Here is a 19,418-nt window from a genome sequence, read left to right as displayed (position 1 = left end):
AAAGAAAAAAAAAACATGAATCAATTACAGAGTTTTATTGTATTTCTGAGGCATGCTTTACAGAGTCATAAGGTTTGTCTGTTAAATTCAGTGCTTTTGTGTCATATCTGTGACATCTTTTCCTGCACAATAAAACAGCTGAATGAGCACCCTCCGAGAGCGGTGATTCCATATTTTGATGGTGTTTTTCTTACTCCCTTCAAATCACACAGAGGGACCATTGAGATCTAATAACTGTGGTTAACTGTGTTTTGACTAGACATTCAATAACCTCCAGATTATGGAATCCCCAGGTACTGGATCATTTAGGTGATTTCCTCTTAAAATGTAAAGTGAAACCTTTAATTGTGTTAACTTTAGGCTTGAGTATATTTACTTTACACATTAGGTGCATACATGGACTGTAAGAACATTAAACGAGGAGCAGAAAACCTCAGGGCTGCACGAGAAGCCACGAAGCGGTGACAGGTTGAGGAGACTCGTACTAAAAGCATTCGTCAAAACAGCTCGTGCGCTTCTTTGCACTGCGATATCATAACCCCTCTAGTCCATGCTACCTGCCATGTGTTTCCATTTACTTGGCTCGGTTACCTCTGAGCATAACGTTCCCACTGCAGTTATTAGCCACATCCATGTGCAGGCACACCACAGGGGGCGCTTCTGTTGTGAAGTTAATGCAATATCCATCCACCTTTCCCAGACAGCTGAGACTCACACAGCACATTTGTCCATTTAAATGGAATTCCTTGCAGACAAAGAGCCAGCTACTTTTGAAATCAAGCGCCTTCATATGAGACTGAGTGATTTTTTTTGGAGCCCTGGGCCATACCAAAATGACAGAAGATTGAGGGTGTATCTTATGTAAAGGTGAAACTTATCCAAAAACCACACTTAGCAGCAACGTGGATATTAAAGTGCAGCGAGGGTGTGTTGTTGGATTTTCTGAGTCGGCATAGTGGAGAGGTTTTGGGTGTCTATGTATTCTAAAACTCCATAAATCAGATGATTGAGTCCTCCCTCAGGTCTGCAGGGATGACTGAGTGTTTGATAAACTTCAAATACATGGTGTTTGGTCAACCCAACAAAATGGATGGAAAATATTGTCTCAGTTGGCAGGCCGGCCGATCTATAAACTTTGTGTTGTTTTTGGTTGGTGTTTGCCAGCACCAGCTGACTTGCTCCAATGATAACTTTCGTCCTCCCCTGGAACAGAAGCTTTTGATTTCATCCTGAGATTACAAGGCAGTGTCTTCCTCTCAAGGCCACAGGGAAACGCAAGGGCAAATATTTTCTTTAGTGAGCGTCGCTGTGTTCTACCTGAGGATTTCATAACTCCAGCACATGTCAGTTTCCTGGAACCACCAACCATCTTTCCATCCTGGCCCCCCCTCACTCCGCCCATCAGGCTGTCCTCCTGACCAGTGTTTGGGGCTGCTGCAGGTGCCCCTCCCCTGGGCAGCCCGCTCAGGAAAGCACCCCGCTGTGTAGACGAGACGAGGCCACAGCCCGGGCCAAATTCACGCTGTGAGGTGTATAAGAGGCTCCCATTCTCTCTACACATACACAAAAAAGATTCCCCCCGCACTCTGCCTTCCCTCCTCTAAAATTCAATCTTCCCATCTGTTTTCCTTCTCTCAATCACTTCTTGTCCCCTTTGCACTCTCTGCCTACACTTTCATTCCTCTGCATGCTCTCACCTCGAGATTTAGGTCTCAAAGGTCTGGGAACAATCATCGCCATCACGGACTTTTAAAAACATCCAGCTTTCAGCATCACAGCAGCTGAAATCAAACACTCTTTTTCCAAGTTTACGAAGCCGCACATACGATACAAAAACCCACATTATAAAAAAGCTGCTTGTAATTGCTGGTTTGACAGCAAACACTGAAACCCAGGTTCTGACAGTGTCTCTTTGTTCGACCCCTGGCAACCCCACCGAGTGGCGCCCTCCTCCCATCACATCCCCTGATCTCACATCTCGGTGTCAGCCGCCAGGATCAGGCGAGACCCGGGTTTGCGTGCCTCGGAGGCCGGAGGTTACATCAACCAACATACACATTACGGTTCACACTTGGGCTCCGACTACAGTCTGCCCTTCTTGCTCCATCTCCCTCCCCGTGAGTTGCAGCGTTTCTCTGTGCTTTTCCTCTCCCTAGCAAACCTCCCGTAAATATTCATCCCTGTCAACGCAGGCGTCCAGGATCTGCTGACCTCTGACACCGCACTCCCGTGAACCCCACGGTTTGTTCGTACAGGGTGGTCAAAGCCGAAGAGCGTCGTGAAGCTTTCCTACACCGCTCAGCTCTGAGCAAAAAGTCTCCGCGTGGGATAACGAACACGTCGGGATTTTAAACAAAATCACTCATCAAGGGTAAAGGGAAAAACCCGCATAAAGTCTCTCAGTAAGGTGTTGAGCCACCACAAGAGCTTCACTGTGGCTCGGCAGTGAGTCTGTGAGATGCTACTGGAGGGATGAAAGCTATTCCATCATTTTTGTCTTTTGGTGATAGTGGTGGTGGGGAGAAGTGTCTCATACATCGGACCCAGAAGATCTGCTTACTGTTACCACAGCACCAGACTCACGTTTTCATACCCAGTCACCACAGAATAAACTGTTGCTTTTCAGATGTAAATGTCTCATTACAGGGCGAAGGTCATCATTCTGAATACCTTTTTACCCATTTGGAGTACACTTTCCCTGAAAGGTCACCGAAGGGATGAGGGATCAAGTCGTTCCTTTTATTTGTCAAGCGCCTGCAGATCCAGCTCTTAAAAATGTGAATAGTTGCAGCTTTCTTTTGTCTTGAGCGACCAGAATATTTTGAAGACATAAATTCAGACAGGCCGCATGTCGGTGTGGTGGTTAGCGCTGTTGCCTCACAGCAGGAAGGGTTCCTTAGCTGGGGTTTATGTCAATAAATATGAGGACAGGAGGGTAAGTGTGAGCACTGTAGGTGAACTCCTTTCCCTTCTGTGGGTTCTTTTCTGTACTTTTCTGAATAATAAGGCTTGATCGGGAAGTAAGGATTTATATTGCACCCTATCATGACAATATTACACGTATAATTATAGCCTCCATGAAAGAACGTGACGAGAACATAACAGACAAAGTACTTAAAGCGCTTTTGTAGAATATATTTGAACAACTATTTCACAAACTCCCCCAAAGAAAGAGTCCCGTAAAAGTGCTAAGAAAAAGTCCATAAGAAGTTTTCTTCTTGATTATGCAACAGTACCTAAAGGTACAGCTACAAGGGATTTTGTCAAGTAGGGCATTAGCTATAAATTGGTTTGAACCAACAGGTAGAAAGAAAGAAAAAAATCATTGATGTTAAAGAGGGAACATTGTGACCTAAAAAAGGTCATATTTAGAATTAGAGTGCCACCTGCAGGTGAAATGAAAGAAAAGAGTTATTATTAACCATTTTAAGTAGTGCAAAGTTGAAATGTTGATGAAATGCGACACATTATATTACATTTCTTCCTTTTATTCTTTACAGCTGCCAAAGTTACAGCTGAATGAAATATATATGTTCAGAATATATGTATGTATCCAGTTTTTATGACCATGAACTCATAAACTCAGTCTTAAGGATATAATGACTGGATGTCTAACCATTGTCTATTTTGGGTGGATCTAAATATGAGCTTTTCTCTCTCCACAAACTGGTATCTAGCACAGTGGAAGAAACATAAGAAGGGAAATTATAGAGTCTAATTTGACATTCTAAAAGCTCTGTGTCACAGGCTGAACATAACAAAGCACGGATAAATACACTGGTGGTTATAGTCAGGTGTATACCGCAAACTAATGTGATCTGCTTGTCTAAAATGTCGCCATGTTTTCAATCATGTATTCAGACCTTGCTCTGCACACCAATAATTCCTCATTTCCATTCGAATTCTTTTGGGTCAACACACTGCTACAAACACGATGCCTTGCACAACGGACTGCTTTGAAATGGCTGCATTGTGTCCGCAGCATGTTACGCAACATGTCCTTCCACTCGTCCGTCTTTGCTCCGACTGAACTTAAAGCTCAGGTGGCTCAGTAACTGACCCATCCCAGTAACCGTGTCCCTGGCAGGGAGGACACCTGATGGCTCAGCACTGTGGAGCAAGCTCTGCTCACCTGGCAGATAACAGATATCCTGAGGAGAAAGATGGTTTACTTCCGAGGTTAAAGGTACGTTTAAAAGCCTCTCAGCCCTTGTATCAGGAGTTTTGACAGTGACCATTCAAATATACATTAACAGTGATTCCACTGATATCAGATCCATCTATATAAAAGCGTATCCGCAAACTCTGAAAGTACAGTTGCGAAAAGCACCGACAACAAGCTATTACATCCCATTTTAAAGTGATAAAAAAGATAAAGTTGATCTACTAATGCCTTACCTTTGAAAACAAGCTGTTTTCTCTAATGTTCACACCACAGACCTCGATCCTAATCAAGCTCCAGAAAGCAGAGTTTTGAAGCCTGCTTTCAACACTCTACAACGCAGAACAAAAGAAATTCAGCCATGGCTGCTGGTTGTTCAGTCTGTTGATCCATGTCCCCCCCACACAGCGTTCTCACCTTCCAGAGTAACCTGCACCCCCTGGCCATGACTCTGAGCCCCTGGGGGGTCAGTAAATGATCACCTGCCAGAGTGACTTAGAGTAACCCAGTACATCAGCACAGGCCGTGAACTGGCAGGCATGATGCTGAGGCCAACATCCAACAACCTGTGCAGGATGTCGGCCTCATTCTGCATCAGCCTCTGGGTCAGGGTCTGACTCTCCTGACATGCAGCTCTGACACCATCAAGCCAAGTTCAGTTGAAAGAGTTTGTAGCTTCTTTGCAAAAATAAATAAATAAAAAGTAGGTCAGAAGATTGTTAAAGTCCACCATCCTCATTAGAATACTATGAGCCAGTCCTTTTAAACTATTTTTAGTTTTTTTCCCCCGCTATAACTAATGAGTTAAAGCTCAAACGGCACTACATCTCAGAGGAATGTAGGTTTTACATCTTAAATGAATGACTCAGGCAGATTACAGTGTTTTTCAGTAAAAAACTTAAAATGACAGATAAAAATGAAGGGTAATTCACCTAAATGAGGGGTATAACTTCCTTTTGTCAAATTAAACTCACCTAAAATCAATGCAGACACAAACTTTCGACCTGTGGGCATTTTACAAGACATTATAAGAGGAAGCACAGCAACTAAAAATCTTACCTCGGTCATGAAGCATGTCCGGCAGCTCAAGGCTTTCTTCTCCTCTGGAGACTTTGATACCTCCTCCGGAGAAAGTCTCCAAGGGTGGCATGGAGGTGCTGACAGGCAGGACAGGTGAGACAACAGCTTCTCGCAGGAACTTTTTGTTTTTTTACTGAACATGTGATGGTGTTTGGCACCACCTTGTGGTCATAATGACAACAAACAAGGTTAACCGGACCGGAGGCGGAAGTGGGAAAAGGAGCAGCGGTTAGCAAGCAGCACCGCCTACTGAAGGAGCTGTGCAGAAGTGAAGGGAGGTTTTTCACATTTATTTTTGCGTTGAGAGGAGAATATTCATTTGACGGAATATTAATGTCATTTTGTGGAACACAAAATAGCGGGTAGGTGTCAAAACGGACTGGTTATGTGTTCTCTGGGGGCGGGTTTCTTACACGTCGTCCAACTGCACTCAGTTAGCCAGCTAGCATGCTAACGTTAGCCGTCTTATGCAATCATGGCGGTGTACTGTTGGGCTGCTGTTATGGCTCATGCTAGTTATCCTGTTGTTACATTAAAAAAATGAAAACACAAAGTATTTATTATGAGGACTACATGAAGGTTCACACCGTGCCAATATCTGACTATGATTGGGAGTACAAACAAGATCATAGCCTCACTATTAGCTTCTAACGTCAACAATAACAGTGATGCGGCTGATGGCAGAAGATAAAGTTAAACCTGCTAAAGCCGTGAGAAATTCATTCCCTGTTTCTTATAATAAGTCACATTTCTCCTGCTCTTTCTTGCTGTCCTCCCAGGCGCCGCAGTAAATGGGACCAGCCTGGCCCCGGCCCCGGCTCCGGTGGGATGGGGGAGGCGGAGGCTGCGCCCACCGGGGCTCTGGATGCTGCAGCCGCCGTGGCTGCCAAGATTAACGCTATGCTTGTGGCCAAAGGCAAACTCAAACCCTCACAAATAGGCATCCCGGGACCACTTGAGAAGGTAATGAACTTCAAGTTCAGTCTCTCTGTAAAGGATCGTTTTAATAAAATGTAAGCACATATGCGGTGGTGTCAGAGATTTTAGAGAAGGGTTTAAACACATAAACACTTCTCTTGCCTCTCTCCTCATTTACACCCATAACAAAATGACACACCTAAACCTAGACCTATTATTTATGTTCAACAGCTTTTAAATTAAACACTTAAAGGAGTCTAAAATAAGGATTAATTAATTTTTTTGTTAAAAAAGAAACTTTTTAAATCTAGTATTTCATCGTTTCATTGTTGAAAGTCCTGTGAGACTTGTCACAATTCATATTTTTAACAACAGTCGTTCAGCACTTTTGACTATTGAGGAGGTCCTACTGCCACCAGAAGACCTCTGACCAGTCAGGACGTAGATAAAGAACATCACGTGAGCGTCCTCGAGTGTCTACTACCAGGACATTGGCAAACCTTTGGGCGCCCTGTGGATTGGGCTCGCTTAACACAGACACTGTCAGATCCCAACAGAGTGGCATCTTGGGAGTTTTGAGGCGGACTCTTAGACCACTAGAAGCGGGTTCTCTTCATGCGAATCTGTCACAGCAAATGGAATACGTATACAGACGGCTTTGAATGGAGCTTCTGGTGACTCGTTAAAACAGAAAGTTTTCCACTTGCTGTGGCAGACGTGGAAGTCTCCAGGGATTCATCTACAAGACGATAAAACAGACTGCAACAGCTGCGACCGGTCCGCTTGGCATGCCGTGTAAACACGACGTAGAACTTTGTACAAAGATATTGCTCCTGGGAAACAGGATTGTTGTAGGTAATAAGCTGTAAAGAGGTGTGGTTGGTGTGAAAGTGAGAGCACAAACGAAAATGCTCACATAGCTGTAAGCCACTTGTATTCGCCACAGTACTGCGTCTTCACTAAAGTAGAAGTCAAGCTTAATTGCTGCCCCATGTCTCATTCACACAAGAGCAAACAAAAATCTATAAAAATAAAAATCTTTATATTCAAAGTGGATGACCCTTTTTTCCTTTTTAACAAGAACTTGCATGGATTTTTTTTATTTTTTTAGATTTCCAGTAAAACTAATACTTATTATTTGATGTTTAAAATAGATATGAATAAATGGATTGAATACCAAAATAGTCACACTATACTTTACGTTGCTGTTCTTCCCTCACAGGTTTTGGGTGTTGGAAAGCCTCCAGTACAGGCAAAAGCCAAAGATGACCTGGTGGTAGCTGAAGTCGAGATCAATGATGTCCCAATCACTTGTCGAAATCTCCTGACCCGCGGGCAAACACAGGATGAGGTCAGCCCCAACACGAACCCAAAAATAGGTCCATCACCTGGTTTGTGGGTGGTTTTATGATATGTTTTGTTTCTCACATGCGACTTGTCTTCAGATCAGTAAAGTGAGCGGAGCTGCGGTTTCAACCAGAGGGCGTTACATGACAGCAGAGGAGAAGGGCAAAGCACTTCCAGGGTGACTCCTTGGTTCTCTTTATTTTCAGTAATCAATCATAAAACTATTAGTTACACATAAGATGGCATCGTTTCTGATTTTTCCACGCAGGGATCGACCTCTGTATTTGCACGTCCAAGGACAGACGAGAGAGCTTGTCGACAGTCAGTACTCTTCTAAACTTATTGTCAATTTATGGTGAATGTTTGTTTTCATACAGCTTATAATTTTGACCAATCGTTTCTTTGCTTCTTTCTCCAGGAGCGGTCAATAGAATTAAGGAAATAATTACCAATGGTGTCGTAAAGGCTGCAACTGCCTCGTCCTCTTCGTCTTTCTCCCCGAGTGGGGCCTCAGTCACAGTTTACCATCAACAGAACCCACCTCCTTCCTCCCTGCCCCCTGTGACCAACCACAAACCTCACTTTCAATCAGGGGTAAGACAGTTCATCAGTGGATGAAACCATGTGTTTTATATCTTTTACTCAGACATACTAAAACTTCAGGAAAACGACAAATATTTAAGTCATTACCGAACAAAGCTGCTTTGACTTCAACCAAAAAAAAGTCAGGACCACTGCAATAAATCCCGTGTTTATAGTAAATTTCACCTTCCACGTGTCATAGCAAGACACTTAAAACCATGTTGGTCATGTTGGAAGATGGAAAAGGCTCTTTTGGCAGAGTTCTGCAGCTCATCCACAAACGGTTAAATGTGTAGAAACAAAGCCGCTGTGACCTGCTGTGTCAATCGAACGGCATTCTCAGCATGCTGTTGGATGTTTGCAAACACTATCACATGCACTTATCTTTTTTTTCCTCGTTTCTCAGATGCATTATGTTCAAGACAAGGTGTTTGTGGGCCTGGACCACGCTATCCCAGGGTTTGTAGTCAAAGAGCGAGTCGAGGGCCCCGGCTGTTCGTACCTGCAGCACATTCAAGCTGAGACTGGGGCCAAAGTCTTCCTCAGAGGGAAGGGATCGGGCTGTTTAGAGCCTGCATCTGGACGGGAGGCCTTTGAACCTATGTACATTTACATTAAGTGGGTACTGACCTCTGGTTTGGAAAAGTTTACCTGCAAATGCTGCGATATGAAATTAGCCAAAAAAGCTATAGACTAGCTTTTTTTCCAGCTGTTTGGACTCACTCGAACTAAATGCTTACCTCCTCAGTCATCCTAAACCAGAGGGACTAGCAGCAGCTAAAACCTTGTGTGAGAATCTGCTTCAGACGGTGAGTCATTTTCATTGAAGTTAAATGAATATATATATATATATATATATATATATATATATATATATTGAAATCAGCCCAAAAATGAGCATTCACAATTAGATAGGAGGGCGTTTGCCCTGGTTGTTGCTGTAATCAGGGTTTACTCAAGGGGAGCATCATCCTAGCTTGCCAAAGTAAGATGAATGTGTGCTTTACAGGGAGGTGAAAGTAGTTTCATTATGTTTCCTAATAAATGTTTGCATTTGCATTCTGGACTTGTCAAACAGGTCCAATCCAAGTTCAAACTTAAAAAAAAAAAAAAGCATCAGTTTTCTTGTGGCTTCTGCAGATGTTGTGCTGAGATAATGATTTAGACACATCAGCAAGAGAACTGTAGATAGTAGTAGAAGTAGTGTCTGTTTTTCTCTAGAGGAACATGTATTTTCTGCAAAAATACAGGAGCTAGTGTCGAAGCTACTGGGAGGCGCTCATGTGGAGCACTAAATCATTTCTGTTAGCAGCTTATAACTGAGAATTATATGCTTGTTTTAATCATAATGCAGTGATATCTCTGCAGTGACATCATGCTGTACACTATAGTACATTTATTTTCATCACTAATAACTCTTAGATACAATGTTTCTCTTCTTCTAGGTCCACGCAGAGTATTCTCGATATCTTAATCAAATGAGCACGATGATGCCAACACAACAAGGTACAACACAGCTCGTATTTTTGTTGCTAAAAAAAAAAGGTCTGAGCAGTATGTTAAGTTTTAGATCATGTCAGTATTTTTGTGTAAAAGGTGTAAAATGAGACTGTAACATATATGTTGACGAGTTGTTTGATATACCCTGTTGCTTTTGTAAAGCCAGTGTTTGCATGCTCTTTTACTCACATTTGTACTTTGTCACTGCATCAACCAGTCTTGATGTGTTCTTCCCTTCTTCGTCTCCCAGGCTTCGCACAGCCTCCGGTAGTGAATGGGATACCCCCTCAGCCCCCTTACTACCCCCCAGCTGGATACCAACCAGGCTACCCCATGCCTGTTCCCCCAGCTCAGCCCCAGCCTGTCCCTCCACATTATGCTCTGCCGCCTCCTATAACTCCCGTGGTGCCTGCAGGTGTGCCGTCTCAGTACCCCCTGCGCCCAGCCCCTGCCCCTGTTCCTGCCCCTTCTCCTACCCTTGTCCCTGTCCCCGTTCCTGCCCCTGTTCTTACTGTGGCTCCTGCTCCTGCTCCAGCTCCGGTTTCTGCTCCAGATACTCTACCTCAGGTAGGAATCACTAAGCTCTTGATTATTATGTAATCGATATGCAAATCTGGCTTTCCTGTTTGTCTTCATTGTCCATGAGTCATAGTGGCTTAAAATGCCCGGGGTGTGGGGAGGATTCATCCCTCCTTAAGACCTGTTACCACTGATTTTCTACCTCAGCCTTTTCTGCCTGTTTTCCTTCATTAAAAACGGCTTCATGACAGCCAAACTTCCATGGAAACCATTTCTAAAGAGGCTTCAGTGAACAATAGATGGATCAACTGAAGGTCCAGATGCTTCTCTCAGGCCCTGTGTCGGGTCTTTGGTAGATCTTTTCCTCTTTCTTAAGGACATCACTTTCAGATACGGTTCATCTGCTTTAGATAGACTTTTAGGCCTGACACTTGTCCGGTTTCTTCACATTTTTAAGGACACGGTGCCCACTGTGCCAACGACATACCAAGTTTTCAACTATCAGCTGTTTGGGAATCGATCTGTTGTTGCAAAACTACTATTTTCTGTCTGTCAAACTGTTATCTTTGGTATAGCTAAAGAAATCTGAACAACTGATGTGTTCTTTGTGTTGACTTGCTGCTAGTAACAAAGTGCCTAAAGACACAATTTAAGTTAGTTCCTTGCTGTCTGGAGACATCTGTGCTTCTTCTCTTTAGTTTGGCGCCTTTTTTAGGTTTGAATGAGTCATACGTCAGTTAGGTACAAGGACTGGACTGAAGAAAAGAGGAGAAAAACATGTAAAGACCTTCAGATAGTCCGAAGAACTATTTCTCATCACGACTTTAAAAAGTTACAAGAAAAATGAGGGTTGCTCAAAACTGTTGCGCTGTACTTTATATACGGTGGACAGATCCAAAGAAATAACCGGTTGGTGTTATCTTTTTGCAGACTCTTCCTCCTGTACATTTTCCTCCCTCTGCTGCAGCACCACCCAAAGCTCCACCTCCTGCGGCTCCAGCCAACCCACCACAGAAAAGACGCTTCACAGAAGAAGTACCAGATGAGAGAGACAGCGGCTTACTTGGATACCAGGTGATGAAGAACTCCTCAACATTTACAACCCCTCATTATTCTCTGTTGGCAGCCATTCCCACCCTTCTTTTCTTTGCTCCCCCTCTGAATTTTTTTTTTTTTACCCCCTTTTATATAAATATATTCTTTCACCCGACTGCTTTTAGTGTCTAGTCACTTCCATCAGCCAATCATGTCAAAGGTCTTTCTCAGCATGCGCTTAACATTTCATCCTGTTAATGTTTCACATACCTTGATTTGAGATGGTTTGTCCTGCTTGTCTCTCTGATGACGCTCACTTACAGTTTACCCATGACTTTCTCCTGGTAATGTGGAGATTCAGAGAAAGGTATTATGTCTCACAATGGACCGGCAGAAAATTCAGTGTAATCAGACTCTGGGGGAATCTTTTCATTCTGATGTTGGGATAGGTTTATTATTTCATATTACAGGGCAGGGCTTAGAGGAGGATGTCTGCTAATCGCGATTGTGTGTTTTTCTGCTCATAGCATGGACCCATTCATATGACTAATTTAGGTGCAGGCTTCTCAGTGGGCGGCCCAGAGACTGCAGGACCCGCGCAGCCGAGTTCCTCTGGCCCGGCGAGTGAGAGGGACAGGTACAGAGTTGTTGTTTTTGTGTTTTTTAATCATGAAAATGAGTCCTGAACATGGATCAAAAGGCATAGTTAGCTGACATTCTGGCTTTGTGTTTTCCAGTCGGCAGCTAATGCCTCCGCCACCATCCCTGTCCGTTAATGGAGTGAGACCCAAGATGGAAGAAAGGAGGGCACCGCAAGGCCCCGTGGGTAAGGGCGTTATCCTGTGGCTTGTCAAATCCCTGACCTAATCCCACAGTTCATGGCTGTGACCCTTTTAGAAGAATAGCCTTGATTTAGTCTCCGAAGCAGAGGAGGAGACACAAAGGGAAAAATTGACTAAATTTTAGTGATGTTACTGGGGATTTTGGAAGCGATGCATGCGTCACATTAACCCCATCAGAGAAACACATTTGGCCTAAAAAAAACTGGATTAATATTTAAAGCCCCTGTTCTTGAGGCAGATGAGATAAACTCAGCATCTCAAGCACTCGACCACTCAGCCTGGAACTGGCTGCTTCTTATGTCTTTTCCAGGATTCTCCTGGTGTGACTTGAAATCTCCAGATAGTGAGGCGGAGCTATGACTTGACACCTTTTTGTGCATTTATAAGTCATCTGATACGTTAATTCCACCTTTCCGTCTGGACTGTGTGTGGTTTCGTCCTCCTCACTAACAAGAATCTCTCCTGTTTTTGTGTTTTCTTTTTTTCTCTGTGTTTTTCTTCTCTTCCATGTGTCTCTGGGGTGATGCTGGATACTGATTGGGGGTGGGGCATGACTCGTCCTGTGACGCCGTCCTGCCGCTCGATTAAACGGCCCCAACACTGTCGCTCCCCACCATCCAATGGCGGCTTTCAAATGGCTGCCCCCCCACCCCCCCGCTCTGCTGACATAAACTTCTATCTGAATCCATTAACTATTTGTTTCTCCCAAAATGTGATTGGAATAATTAACTCGAACCTGCTGTATGTGAAACATGTTGTTGCTGCTGTTGTTTTGTTTGTTTCTCCTCTCTTCTCCAAATGCGCCGCCCGTGTCTCTCCTCTTTTTGCTCCCCTTCTTCTTCTTCCAGACCCTGCGACGAAAAGACTGAAAACGGGTTTGGTGGCATACACCGGCGACTCTTCTGATGAAGAGGAGGACCACCCCTCTTCCAAAGCCTCAGGGCCAGGTAACCCTGGGACAGTCCCCCCCACCTCGGCTTCTTCAGGCTGGGCACTGGGCTACCGCTGCCCGCCTCCACCGCCCCCTCGTGCCAAATCCCAGCCACAGCAGCAGTCTATGCCTTTCTGGATGGCACCTTAAAAACAGTGTTTCTCAGTGCTTTCCACAGAGTCTTAAATGGTCTTCACCCAAACTGAGCCTGTCGTTTCCACCACTTATCACCCGCTGATCACTTGGATGATTCTTGACAGCTGTGTGTTGGTTTCAGGATTTAGTTCTTGGGTCCAAATGGGAAAAAAAAACAACTCATGTTTTGTACAACTCAGTTTTTTTTTTGTTTTTTTTCCCTGTGCACACATTTGAGGGACTGGCAACTTGATCCTATTATTTGGATATATAGACAGTCAGATGAGCGACCTTCTGCCTGCAGTTTGATTTTAAAGTCAATGAAAAACCACACAGGATGAAGTGTTTGAATACAGTGTCTTTGTAAAAATAGAATAAATATCAAAGGGCAATGATGTTGTACATCACTTATCAGTTTTCTTTTTTTTTTTTAGTTCAGTTTTTCCTACCGTTTCCACCTTTTCTGTCTTTTTTCCTCTGTCTGTCTCACTGTCCTTTCCTAATCTGATCTTTTCTTTTTGTACAGATCATAATAGAGTTATATGTAGTAAACCTAATGAATTTATTTCATGCTTTTATGAAATAAACTTAATTTATTGGTGTCTTTGAGGATGTGTTTTTATTGCATTCCAAAGTTTCAATCACAGTTGGCACTCGTGCCTCATTTACAGGGTTTGCAGTGGGGATTATTTTAAATTCTGAAATGTTTTCATACTTAAAACTATGCTGAAAATAATGTGCATAACTCTTTAACAAACTTATGTATTGATACACTTGTAGCGCATGTGTTTGCCTGAAATGAGCTCATTTTAGATCATCTCAATCGCCGGCTCTCTTGGAGGATTTTTCTGGTTATACTGAGCAATGCGGCTCTCCATGACTGGCCGGAAATGACGAATCAGACCCTGGTGGAAACAAAAAGACGAGAGAGGGTTAACGAATAAATGAGCACTTTCGTGAGCTTGTGCTTTGCTTCATTTGTCTGAATTGTTCAACAAAAGCTGTATGAGAAGCGTCACCTGCACAGGCCAAGCAGCTCCATCCCCCAGGGCGCAGATTGTGTGTCCTTCAATCTGCTTGCTGAGCTCCCAAATCATGTCGATCTCTGAGACTGCGGCGTCTCCTCGGACCAACCTCCACATCATTTTATCCATCCAGTCTACTCCTGAAAGAGACCAGCGACAGCCGAGGTCAACACAACAGAGAAGTAACTGCACGTCGCAAAAGAGAGAACCCATAAACCTATTGCAAAGTTCAATCTGAGTACATTTTTCTCTCCCCCCCCCCCCGGCAAATATCTACAGAGGCGTTTAAAAAAACTTCAAAATACACTGCAGACTATGTAGACTGTGTGATGGGTTGAAAAATAAAGTGTACCGTTCTAAACTGACTTAATGTGCCACTTGGTCCAAACACTGAAGCCGAGTTAAAAATTGCCATGAAACGGCTCGTAGAGTGCAATTTGCATCTTCATATATCGCATAAAAACAAGTTATGAAAGCCCCTCCGTTCAAAACCGGCTTTTATCAGTGAGCTTCAGTGGTCACCGTCACTGCCCACCACTTGCACATCAACTACAGAAATTCAGGGGTGCAGCCTCATCTTAGGCTCTGTTGTCCTTGCAGGATAACGACATGGAGTTAAGGGAAAGATGCTGGGGGAAAATTTGTAAGGGGCCAAGGAAAAGATGAGTGCGCTGCAATGAGAATCCGACCACATTTACACTAAACTGTGATGTGAGTCTGCAGCACTGAAACTACAAATGTGCATTAGATGCGTCATCTGATGCAATCTCATCACGTTGTTACGCAGATATATGTATAAAGAAAAAAGGACAACGTATCAAAGATTACTTGATTGTCAAGGCTTGCAATTCAAAATTGGCACAACAATGAAAGACATCACTGTCACAGGGTGCTTCTTCTCATCCTCCAGTCGTCATATTTATCCACAAATCAGTTGGTACAACTGGATGAAAATAATTGAAAACTGACGCGAAAGTTGTGGCCGGAAGTAACTGTGGGACAGAATGATCTCCTCTGTTTCATCAAGTGTTTTTCTTACGCTGAAGGAGATAATAAAGGAAGCACTGAAGCTCATTTCCTTAATATTTAGAGAGTTCAAACAGCTCTTATCATAGCTGCCAGGTCATTGAATTCAGTGAGAAACCTTTTTAAGCAAAAAAAAAAAAAAAAAAAGACAGTTCAACCATATCCTAAAATTCAAGATAGTGAGTCAATGGACACAGAAGAGTATACAACCCCCGTGCAGAATGAGTCACCAACCTGTCACCTCCTGTTGTACACGAGAAACACAATTAAACCCTCAAAACAACATGAAAAAAACAGTTAAAAGAGACCTGGGGAACATACAAGTGCAAACAGTAGAAGAAATTAAAGAAAAATGGCAATTTAAAAAAACTAAAAAGTGAAAATGATTCAAATTGTTTAAATACAATATAGTGAGGATGTGTGGGTGCAAATTTGCATCTATCAGTCTTGAGGCTGCTTTAATGGAGTGATACTTTTCCACATGACTGTTTATGCCACTGACAAAATGATCAAATGAACACAGCAGCCTGGCTGTGGTACAAGAGAGCATCACCGCCACATAAGTGTATAAAATCAATAATCTTGATTGAGGCCTGATTCTGCATCTTTAATACATTTGTGATAAGTGTATGTATCTTTTTGCAGATGCCTCTAATAGCTACTGGAAGAGTCTGGAAAAGCACCTAAATGCAATGCACGGACTGGTTGGAAGAACAGTGGAGGTGTTAAATGCAGTCCCTCACCTTCTCTGCAGGGGGTGCACTGACCACAGCTCTCATGCTTATAGAACTCCACCAAACGTGCAATACCTCGGATCACATCAGCCTGGGAAAAAGCAAACATTCATTCCTCGGTTTGTCACCGAAGGTGCTGCGCGCTGTGTGATTGTTGTTTACCGATTTATCCATGACTATGAGGGCCGCGGTTCCCAGGGCGGTCTCTGCACGAACCAGGTCATCGAAATCCATCAAAACATCATCACACACGTGTCGAGGGATGATGGGAGTGGAGGACCCACCTGGGATCACTCCTAATAGATTCTCCCAGCCGCCCCTCACTCCTCCTGCACCAAAACACATGAGGGGAGAAAGCCAGAGTCACGTCAACATTTGACAGAGTAAATAACATCAACACAGAGGTAGGCTGTACACACACACACACCTGCGTGCCTCTCTATTAGCTCTCTCAGAGGAATAGACATTTCCTCCTCTACCGTGCACGGGGTGTTCACGTGACCCGAGATGTTGAACAGCTTCGTCCCAGAGTTCCTCTCCCTTCCAAAGGTGGCAAACCAAGCTCCGCCTCGACGACAGATTGCAGGCGCCACAGCAACTGTCTCCACGTTGGACACGGTCGTTGGGCATCCAAACACGCCTTAAAAGAGAGGAAAAAGAAGGATGCGACAGCAGTGAATAACTGTAATTACAACATAAACTTATTCTGCAGCTTCTTCGGGCATAATTAAGTGCTGATGGAAACAGGATGTATGAGTCGGGGGAGTGTTTACTTCACCTATGTCTGCAGGGAAAGGCGGCTTGAGGCGAGGTTTCCCTTGTTTGCCCTCAAGAGACTCGATGAGAGCCGTCTCCTCTCCGCAGATATACGCCCCAGCTCCTCGCATCACAAACACGTCAAAGTCAAACCCCGAGCCGCAGGCATTATTCCCTATCAGCCCAGCCTTGTATGCCTCATTAATAGCCACCTATTTCAAGAAAAGAAAGGCAGACTATGACAAACAACACACTGTGGAAGACACACTTCATCTACGGGCCGTCCCTACCTGTAGATTTGATGACTCGTTGTAAAACTCTCCTCTGATGTAGATGTATGCAGCACGAGCACCCATGGCTTTCCCAGCCAACAGGCAGCCCTCTATCAGCTTATGGGGGTCGTGACGCATTATCTCGCGGTCCTTACATGTCCCAGGCTCCCCCTCGTCCGCATTCACCACCAAATACTTGGGCCTATCATCCAGGAAAGAGTGAAAAACGCTGAGCGTTGGTGGGGACAGTGAAGCTGCCAGCAAGGCTCCCAGCCGGATCAGATGCAGCTTCTTTTCCTACCTGCCGTCACTGGGTTTGTTCATGAAGCTCCACTTCATGCCAGTGGGAAAACCAGCACCCCCCCTGCCCCGAAGACCTGAGATTTTCACCTCATTCAGGATCCAGTCTTGCCCCTTCAACACCATCTCCTTGGTCTTGTACCAGTCTCCTCTTTTGAGCGCTCCCTTGAGCCTGACAGAAAACAGGGAGAAAGGAGGAGCAGAAGCAAAGGATTCCCACTAAATTTCAGGTATTTTGAAAATAAAAATTCAATAAGATTGACTTTTTTTTTTTTTTTTTAATTCACCTCCAATCGTGCCGGCCATACAAGTTGGTAAATATTCGGTCCTGGTCACTCAGAGGACCAAACTTTGTCTTTTTAGGTTTCACCTGGTAGAAGAGAGGAATGAAAGCGCACAGTGTGACAACTGAGAAATTGTATGTGCTTCTGAAAGATATTTGCTTCTTTTTGACGCCAACAAGTTTCAGAAAAGTTATTGCGCGGGGGCATGTTTCCGACTACGTTGCATCACGTCTACTTTTAACACTGTAAGCATTTGGAGAGCGAGGAGTCTAATTACTGCAGTTTCAAGACAGACATTTTATTTGATGATACACCAAAGGTTATCAGTGGGCGACAGGTCTGGACTGCAGGCAGGTGAGTTTAGCAGGGAGTCAATGCTGTTGGGATACACACCGATTCTGAATAGTCTTTGTCTTACTGATATAAGCGAGTATGTCACCTCCATAGGAGCACGTGCTGCTCCGAAGCCACAGATGTGCAAGTTATACATGCCATTTGCTCTAATGTATCTTCATACCATCCCTGATGCTTGCCGTTTAACTATAACAAACTTCAACATCACCCGAGAATCCTGTATTCCAAAAAAACCCAACATATTTTCTTCTTAAAGACTCAGCCTCTCTGGGATGCTCTACTTCAAGATGTTATTGACCTGCTGGCAGTTAACCACATCATCGGTCACCTTTTCACTTCACAAAAAATTTTTTGTTGCCACGGGCCCAGCTGCTCGAAACAAACTGCTGGAATCAACGACGGGCCTATATATTTTTCATAAAACAAATCAAAATCAAATCAAATTTATTTGTATAGCACATTTCATGTACAAAACAGTTCAAAGTGCTTTCATAAAATAAAAGCATTGCAGCAGGGAGTGGAAGAAGCATTAAAAATACATAAAAGAATATAAAGAGAAACAAATAAAATGATTTAAATGAATTTAAAAACAAGCAACAGTCCAGATAAATTTAAAAATATCGTTTAAATCGTTCAAACAGCCCATTTTTTTCATCAGTTTCAACGTTAGAGTTTTTACTATTTGAATAAGTCTTCCAACTACATTGTTTTTATTTACACTGCTTGACAGTCTTCTGTATTATGAAAAAAAATCTTATGAATATATAGTTCAGACACTTCAGACATGGCTGATGCTCAAGTTTTAAGTTTGTGAACACGCAACGAAAAGCCAATAACACTCTTTAACTTTTGGTTGAATTTTCCATTTCAGGAAACTTGTTATTTTTTTTACCATGAAAACGTCTTCGTTGCACAGAGTGTATTCGTGTGTGCGTGAGCGCGGGCCTACCTGCGGCTGCGCTGCCGTGCTGTAGGTCAGACGCGGAGCCACCTGTCGCGCCACAGCGCCCCACAGCATCCGCGGAGGCAGCAGCATCCTGCCGGGGGCTGAACACATCCTCCCACCAACTCACTCTGAACTGCTTCGCACTCCGAGGCTGCTCGTCTCTAGGCCTCCGTTTGACTCCTCGCAAGATCCAATCGATTTCTGAAAGCAGTCGCTGCTGGAGGAGTTGGGAGTGCAGGCCTGCTGGTTTATCTTAATTGAACTAAGAGGATTAGAGAACCAGCCTACGTCACGTCCTGTTCCAGCTTGCTCGTGCACGCAGCGCCGGACAGGTATCCAATTTTACGCGCACTCGCATATCTGCACACGGAAACCGTTGACGGACCCGTGACAGGGCCACGTCACATCAAACATGCAGGGTTATAATGGATCATCAATGTAAACATTTACCCAAGGGCCACAGAAATAAAACCTCATTTACACTTTAACTGAGAGATAATAAACAGAGTGTTCCTCTCTAACAACACTAAAAAGTGAGCCTTTAAAAAAGTTAACATTCTTCTTCCCAGAGACTCTTACTTACTTTTAAGGGGGAAAACAACTCTAATTTAGATTCAGCTCAAAAGATTTCTTATAATGGTTGACCAATGAATGAATGGGCTGACATCCT

At 43.8% G+C, this 19,418-nt stretch overlaps 2 protein-coding genes across 4 annotated transcripts; one reads left to right on the top strand and one right to left on the bottom strand.

Moving 5' to 3' along the window:
• The first annotated feature begins 5,442 nt into the window (after window positions 1-5,442).
• khdc4 (KH domain containing 4, pre-mRNA splicing factor) lies at window positions 5,443-13,660 on the top strand. 3 transcript variants are annotated; one of them, XR_012769812.1, is made up of 14 exons: window positions 5,443-5,604; window positions 6,022-6,205; window positions 7,383-7,511; window positions 7,606-7,685; window positions 7,776-7,828; window positions 7,926-8,101; window positions 8,496-8,707; window positions 8,838-8,898; window positions 9,535-9,595; window positions 9,840-10,156; window positions 11,039-11,182; window positions 11,699-11,780; window positions 11,881-11,969; window positions 12,834-12,844. XR_012769812.1 is itself a non-coding variant. In XM_075465629.1 (14 exons), the coding sequence occupies exons 1-14, from the start codon at window positions 5,576-5,578 to the stop codon at window positions 13,064-13,066; spliced, it is 1,878 nt and encodes a 625-aa protein (XP_075321744.1). In that variant the 5' UTR covers window positions 5,443-5,575; the 3' UTR covers window positions 13,067-13,660. The 3 variants fall into 3 exon arrangements, 2 of the variants coding, with proteins under 2 accessions (XP_075321744.1, XP_075321745.1); XM_075465629.1 differs by having other exon boundaries at window positions 11,671-11,780; window positions 12,834-13,660; XM_075465630.1 differs by lacking the exon at window positions 12,834-12,844 and having other exon boundaries at window positions 11,881-11,973.
• On the bottom strand, window positions 13,490-19,193 carry LOC142380098 (NADH dehydrogenase [ubiquinone] flavoprotein 1, mitochondrial-like). The gene is made up of 10 exons (XM_075465632.1): window positions 18,752-19,193; window positions 17,452-17,534; window positions 17,166-17,336; window positions 16,883-17,066; window positions 16,615-16,804; window positions 16,264-16,476; window positions 15,999-16,165; window positions 15,846-15,927; window positions 14,071-14,216; window positions 13,490-13,956 (listed from the first exon to the last, which is right to left on the bottom strand). The coding sequence occupies exons 1-10, from the start codon at window positions 18,857-18,859 to the stop codon at window positions 13,861-13,863; spliced, it is 1,440 nt and encodes a 479-aa protein (XP_075321747.1). The 5' UTR covers window positions 18,860-19,193; the 3' UTR covers window positions 13,490-13,860.
• Window positions 19,194-19,418: the final 225 nt, after the last annotated feature.

The sequence above is a fragment of the Odontesthes bonariensis genome, chromosome 5, assembly GCF_027942865.1.
Source record: "Odontesthes bonariensis isolate fOdoBon6 chromosome 5, fOdoBon6.hap1, whole genome shotgun sequence".
NCBI lineage: Eukaryota > Metazoa > Chordata > Actinopteri > Atheriniformes > Atherinopsidae > Odontesthes > Odontesthes bonariensis.
This window is presented reverse-complemented; position numbering and strand designations above follow the sequence as displayed.